The following is a 6653-nucleotide window of genomic DNA, read 5'->3' as shown; positions in this document are numbered from 1 at the left end:
CGCTCTGCCGACTGAGCCACCGGGTGCCCTACTTTCTATTTTTGAAGTTGTTTTTGATTCAGAGAAGAGAGTATCAGTTTTTAAATTTAAATGAGCATAAAAAACGCTGGTTCTCAGACGCAAAGCACATTGCAAGGGCTCCATGGCCTTACAGGGCAGTGGCGGCCGAATCGGATGGTGCAGAGACAGAGCCTTTCCCCGACTGCAGAAAGCCCCGTGGGATGGTGCCTGCTGTGTGCGGAGCTCCACCTGCAAAGCGGCAGAGGAGCTCGGGGTTAGGTCAGGAAGGGAGACTTTAGGTTCCGGATCACAATGGCTCTAGCCGGGGTCAAAGCCTCAACTCCAGGGCACGGGGGAAGTCTGGGGAAGGCTGGGAGGGGCAGGGTCAAGGTGGGAGCTGAGAGCCTTGGGACCTACCGCAGCCCCCTGGGGACCCCTCCCCAGCTACAGGGGCTGTGCCGCCTGGCGGCTGGGGAGCCTGGGCTCTGGGGCTGCGATTCCAGCTCGGCCCTGTCTCCCGCCGAGTCACGCGGCCCCAGCGTGCTCATCTGTAAACTGCCAAAAAACAACAGTGCCGACCCCAGGGCTCACGAATGTCCTGTTGGAAACCCAGGTGTGGCCGCAGGCGTGGGCTGTCGCGTTTCTCATCAGTGATGCTCTCTCCACTGTCGCCCCTCTCCCCACTCTCTCCACAAGTTTTACCTAGCTTTCGAGAACTCCCTGCATCCTGACTACGGCACGGAGAAGCTGTCCGTGCAGATCCTGCTGGAGGAGGCCTCCTGGAGGCCTGCGCCGTACCGTGGTGCTGGGTCCGAGCAGGAGGAACCACGAGAAATTCCTGCCTCCTGACGCCTTCATCCACGTCAATGACTTCCAGAGCCCCGAGGAACTGGCCCAGTCCCTGCTGCCGCTGGACAAGGACCACGCCCTCTACCTCGGCTACTTCCGCTCGCGGGAGACCCTGCGGCCTGGATCCTTCCGCAGGGCCCTGATGTTCTGCAAAGCCTGCTGGCGGCTGCAACAGGAGTCCCCCTACCAGACGGTGCCCAGCACAGCCTCCTGGTTCACCTGAGCTGGCCAGCCTGGGGCGTGGGCTGCTCCAGACACACCTGCTGGGGACCTCACTGCCAGGGTGGTGGCTCACTGATTGCTGGGGAGCTCACTGAGCTGGGGCTTCACCTACTGAGCACCTGTGTGGCCAGGAGATCAGCTCTAAGGGATCCTACCTCCCAGGAGCCTCACCTCCGGGGGTCTCACCTGCTGGGGACCTCGGTTATTAGGGACCTCGCCTGCCTGGGGACTCACCAGCTACAGGAGGGGCGTCCTCACCTGCTGGGAATCTCACCTGCTGGGATCGCATTTACCTGGGACTTCACCCACCCGCACTATGCTGCCAGGACATCGGCTCTAGGGACCTTAGCTGCCAGGGGCCTCACCTCCTGAGGGGCCTCACCTTCTGGGAACCTCGGCGGTTGGGGACGTCACCTGCTGGGGATCTGAAACAGGTCATCTAGCCTCACTGGGACACACTTGCTAGGAGCCCCACTGAACTGGGGTGTCACCTGCTGCACCCCTCACCCACTAAAACTCCCCTTGGGGTCCCGCTCACTGGTGAGGGGTCTGCCCAATTTGCTTGTGGTTTCGTTGCTGTTGCTAACTGCCCGCGGGGTACGCAGAGGGACAATACTGACACCATTCTCCGGATGGGAATGCTCCGAGGAAAACCGATGTCTTCTCCCTGATTTTAGAACAGCGGTTTGCACCAAGGGCCACTCTGCCTGCCCGGGCACACTCGGCAAAGGCTTGGGAGGCTGGTGGTTGGCACAGCTGGAGATGGGCTGAGAGCATCCAGTGGGTGGGGGCCAGAGATGCTGTTCAACAGCCCACAGGCCCAGGTAGGCCCCCCAAAACCAAGAATGGCCTGGGTGCCAATGTCAAGAGGTGGAAAAACCCTGGAGGCCAAGCCCCACAGTGGGTGGGAGTGGGGACCAGGCTGTCTGGGGGTCCATGGGGGGGGCAGGGCTGGGACAAGTGTAGAGGGAGGGCAGGGACTGCCCACGAAGGAAGGGGAGGAGGGCAGAGTGGGGTGCCGAGCACGTGTAGCCCTGAGACTGTGTGTGACAAGTGCTGACCACGGGGGCTTGGAGTGAGACCCCTGGCGAGAGATCCCACTGGGTGTGGCCAAACACCATGTGGTGTTGCACATGAGAGGGGACATTGGGGGTGTCCCTCCTAGGGTGTAATTTCGACTATGGGTGACGACTGAGTGTGTAAGCATAGGGGCGTGTGTCCACGTATGATCGGATCTGGTAAGCCCCATGTAGGTCCCACTCTCTGTGCTAGGTGTGTGTATGTGTGTGTGTGTGTGCTGTGGCTTGGACTGCACACGACCCCAGCCCCGGGGGTCTGTAGGGGCAGCTGAGTTTCTGCTCCAATGCTCTGGTCGTCAGGGCCTCGCCCTGTGGTTGGGATGTTGGAACTGAGCCAGAGACAAGGATGCCCAGGTCCCAGGACCCCCTGAGAGGGTGCACAACACACACACACACACACACACACACACACACACACGTAGTCAGGCTTCAGGGACCACAGACCTGGGCTCCAAGATCAATTTTCCCAGTTGTGGGCCGAACAACTTCCGCCTCCGTGGCTCAGGGCCATCTGGGATGGGGAAACTGAGGCTTGGCTTCTGCCCCAAGGAGAAGGGGACAACGGCTTCCCTGCCACGGCTGGGCTGAGTCAGCCCAAACAGAGGAGGAATCCCCTACCCCAAACCTCAGAAGACTGGGGGGGTGGGGACCCCAGACGGCCTCAGCCCTGAAACTTCCTAACAAGCAGACCACCCGTGGGCCGGAGCCTGGCTGCCCAGCCCTGCTCTCAGGACTCCCGGGAAGTCCTGCCTGTTAGCTGCCTCAAGTGTCTCCAGCTGCAGCCGGGGACCAGGGAACAGGGGGTGTTTCTGCTGGGCTGGATGATCCTTCCTGGGGCAGCCGCTGATCTGGGCCCTCTAGCGTCGGCATGGGGACTGGGGCTGGGAGGGCCATGGTGTTTAGATGGTGGCCCTGAGCTCAGATGTGTGGGAAAGAGGGGAGAGGGCCAGTCTAGGGGAACAGTGAAGGAGGGAAGGGGCTCTTTCCGTGGGAGCCTCTGTGGAGTTGGGGGTGAGAGAAGAAGAGAGGGGACCACGCCCTCAGGAAAGCTGTCTTGGGTGAGAGGGGCTTGCACCCTCGAGAACCCCACTCTGAGGTGCAGGAGGGGAGGGTCCATACCCACTGGTCTCCAGGGTGTCAGCCTGGGGGCAGGGCAGCGGCCCCGGCCCTGCCCCTCCTCAGACCCTGGGATGTGCAGACCCCTCCCCAGGGTCTGAGAACCCAACACCCTGCGCTGTCCTGGGCCTGCCAAGCATCAAGGTGACACCGCTTTTTCTGTCCTCCGCGGGGACGCGTCGTAAATCCCCCCAGGAGCTCGGGCCAGGGATTTTATGCGCCCAGGACCTAGGTCCCTGAGGACCCAGCTCTGCCCCAGCAGGCGCCGCTTTCGGGCTGGACAGGGCTGGCGCCCGCCCCAGACCTATCCCCACAGGGAGCTGGGCAGCGCACATATATTTTTAGCTACTGAAAGGAGATAGTGGCTCGGCGGGGGTGGACGGGGCCTGAGGAGGCCCTTTGGGGGAGGGAGGCCTGGGTCCACCTGGACCTCAGACTCGTCATCTGCATTTGGCTCCCTCTTCCCATCCAGAAGCTCACCTTATGGGAGGTGGCCGTGGGACGCGTCAGCAAGGGGTACAGGGACCTGCAAGAAAGTGGGAAGGACGGCCCCTGCCGACATTCCTCCCACTCACACCGCTTTCCTTCGTGTACCACGGGAAAAGGACCCTCTCTGCGCCCAGCAGGTGGTACCCGCCCGTCCCCCTCTGCCCAGTGGAGCTGGCGCCCCCACCCCACACAGGCTCGTGTCCCTCCGAGAGGTAGGCACCCCCGGGACGCGGAATCACGACCCAGGATCCATTTCCCACACTTTATCTCCGTGCAGCTACTGGAGAGTCCCGAGGCCGGGACGGCACCTCCTGCGCACGCGCAGTCTGTCCGCCGCGGGCCTTGCCAGGCGGGACGGTGGGCGCCGCGGCGCGGGGGCCGTGGCCGCCGTCTCGCCGGGCCCCTGAGGTAGGGTCAGACGCAGGCACACTCGCGCGCCGACAGCTCGTGGACCGTGTGGTAGCGGCTGTGCGCGTCCAGGAAGGACACCTCGTCCTCGTAGGCCGTCGGGCGGCAGCAGGGCTGCGCGCGCACCCGCTCCCGCCGAACGCGCCGCCGCTGGCGAAGCCGCCGCAGCCCCAGGTCGTAGACGCGCGCAGCCGCTTCGCAGGCGCCTGCGCAGTAGCGGAACAGCACCGTCTCGTCGGACGCGTAGCCCAAGCCCAGCTCGCTCACGCGCACTTCCAGCTCGCGCAGCCCGCACGGCCGCGTCCCCGATCGCGCGCGCGCGCGCCTCCGCCGGAGCCCCGCCCGACGGCGCGGACGCGGGGGCCTGCCGGCCCAGGGCGTCAGCTGGCGCAGCTCCACCGCGTCCGGGGCGCCCTGCAGCAGTGCACGATCTGCGAGGAGAGAGAGAGAGAGAACCGGGTGGGTCGGTGGGTGACTGGGGGAGAGTCCCCGACCCCCGCTGTTCCCCTCGGAAAACAGCCCCTTGGTAGCGCACCCTCCCGAGGCAGCTTCTCAACTCCCTGCTACATTCCCAAGCATGTTCCCTCTCTGGGCGCCGTGGGGGATGCCTGTGCAGAGCCCCCGCGCTGGAGCCCCAGGACTCCCAACAGCCCTCTCTGGACCCTACCGCTGTGGTGGGCGCTCAGAACCTGGCTCCTCCTTGCCGGCGCCCTGGAGCGCTTTCCAGCCTGCCCCACGTTGAGCTGAGCTCGCCCCGGTGTCTCACTCCCTCTGGTCATCCCCACGCCCACATTCTCCGTGGGCCCTGACCCTTTGTTCTGCTTTCGCTGAGCTGCTCCCACCTCTTTGCAGAAAAGGAAGGGAGGGCTCAGCTGGGGCTGTAGTGATCCAAATCCCTGTCCCCGTGGGCCCCCAGCTGGCCCCACCCCTAGGCTGGGATGCCCCTGGTAACTGGCACCCCTTTTGTGACCAGTGTTGGGGAGCTGCACCCCATGTTTCAAGCACTCGTTGGTTGAGCTGATGATGAGTCTCTGGCTCACTCTTTGGGGGCCCCACCCAACGCCCCCCACCTTGTCCCTCCTGCTCCGCCGCACGCTGGGACTCAGTTTCTCCACGCACACTACCAAATCGGGGTGTTTGGGCTGTTCAGAACGCGCGGAGGATAACACCAGCAGGCACGGAGGCCTGCATGTGAGGACTGTGGGGGGAGGCAGCAGGGAATGTCACGGCCTCCCCCGTGTTACAGGTGAGACAACAGGCATCCATTAGGACAGAGACTGGCCCAAGGCCACAGTACCAGCAGGTGGCAGAGAGACACAAGCCCAAACAGCCTTGTTCCCGCCTCCATCGTGTGCCCAAGTTTGGCCCACGTCCAGTGCTCTGCTCCCACGGTTGCCAGGAGGTGCCCGGAGTCACAGATTCCCAGGGCCCCGGAGCCCTGGGAATTTATTTATTTCCCAGGCGGCTGGGCTGCCCCAGTACTCTGCAGCCTCGGGAGAGCCTCGTAGACATGCCAGTGGCAGGTGGCGCTGAGAGTGGAACTGCAGGCAGGGGCTCCCTGAACAAGTGGCAGGCATGCTTGTGGTTGGGAGAGGAGACCCTGAGTTTATCGCCTGCATGCCCCCAAGGCTGGCACCCTTGGCTCTCAAAAGAAATAGCTTATAGGCAGACGCAAGGGAGAGGGTGCGTCCGTTTCCACAGGGGGTCTCAGGAATCAGACAAACCCCAGTTGTGAGTCTTGCTCTGCCACTTTCAGCCCCGTATCACTTCAGGCAGGTGATGGTCCTGCTCTGTGCCTCAGTTTCCCTGTCCGCTCAAGGAGGCTTGCAGAGAGTTCCCCTCTGGCTGAGGCTGGGACAGTGGAAAGTGCAGATCAGCTGAGCAACATGTTTCCAGTTCTTGAAGTCCAGGGGCAGGACTTGGTGGCCAGCACCGTCTGCTCTGGGGTTAGGTTCCAGCCTACCTCACTTATGGTGCCTAAAATTCCACCATGTAGCGTGCCCGCCCCTAAGGTATACATCTACACAGAATTCGGGGGAGGGGGGCGCGGCGGGGGAGGATGCCAGATAAAGTACAGGTGCCCAGTAAATTTGAATTTCAGACAAACAGTGAATAATCTCTTGGTATATGTGTCCCTGCCTCCCTCCAGCAGGCCTGGCCACCTGCACAGGGTCTGGAACACAGAGATGAGATCAGCAATAGTTCTCCCCACCCCGATCCCCACCCCCGCGCTCCCACCGCCCCAAGCCTGCAATTCCATCAGCGCATTGGTCTCAGGGCCTAACACTGGGACACTGGAGGGATCAGCGGCCACTCCCTTCCCTTAGCAGGACTGTGCCCAGGGACAGGATGCAGGGTGGGCAAGCACCCGCCCAGGGGCCGAGACCCTTCCCGGTGACTGAGATCCCACCGTCGGTGTTGTGCCCCAGGTTGTAAGCACTAGGTTCCCCGCCCCCCCCCCCCCCCCCCCCCCCCCCCCCCCCCCCCCCC

The 6653-nt window shown here is 63.2% G+C and overlaps 2 protein-coding genes across 2 annotated transcripts in view; one reads left to right on the top strand and one right to left on the bottom strand.

Annotated features, from left to right (window-relative positions):
• Positions 1 to 759: 759 nt before the first annotated feature.
• On the top strand, positions 760 to 1072 carry LOC123323820 (4-galactosyl-N-acetylglucosaminide 3-alpha-L-fucosyltransferase FUT5-like; the record flags this gene model as incomplete). The annotated part of the gene is made up of 1 exon (XM_044912323.1): positions 760 to 1072. A coding segment is annotated over one exon (313 nt), but the record flags the coding sequence as incomplete, so codon positions are not given.
• Positions 1073 to 4169: 3097 nt separating this feature from the next.
• The window catches only part of LOC123323821 (neurturin), a 3754-nt gene continuing 1270 nt past the window's right edge, over positions 4170 to 6653 (bottom strand). Inside the window, exon 2 of the mRNA XM_044912324.1 lies at positions 4170 to 4594. Within this exon, the coding sequence (XP_044768259.1) occupies positions 4170 to 4594 (425 nt within the window). The remainder of the gene's footprint in view (positions 4595 to 6653) is intronic.

This window comes from Neomonachus schauinslandi, unplaced genomic scaffold, assembly GCF_002201575.2.
Source record: "Neomonachus schauinslandi unplaced genomic scaffold, ASM220157v2 HiC_scaffold_1200, whole genome shotgun sequence".
Taxonomy (NCBI): domain Eukaryota; kingdom Metazoa; phylum Chordata; class Mammalia; order Carnivora; family Phocidae; genus Neomonachus; species Neomonachus schauinslandi.
Note: the sequence above shows the minus strand (reverse complement) of the source record. Positions and strands in the feature narration are given on the sequence as shown.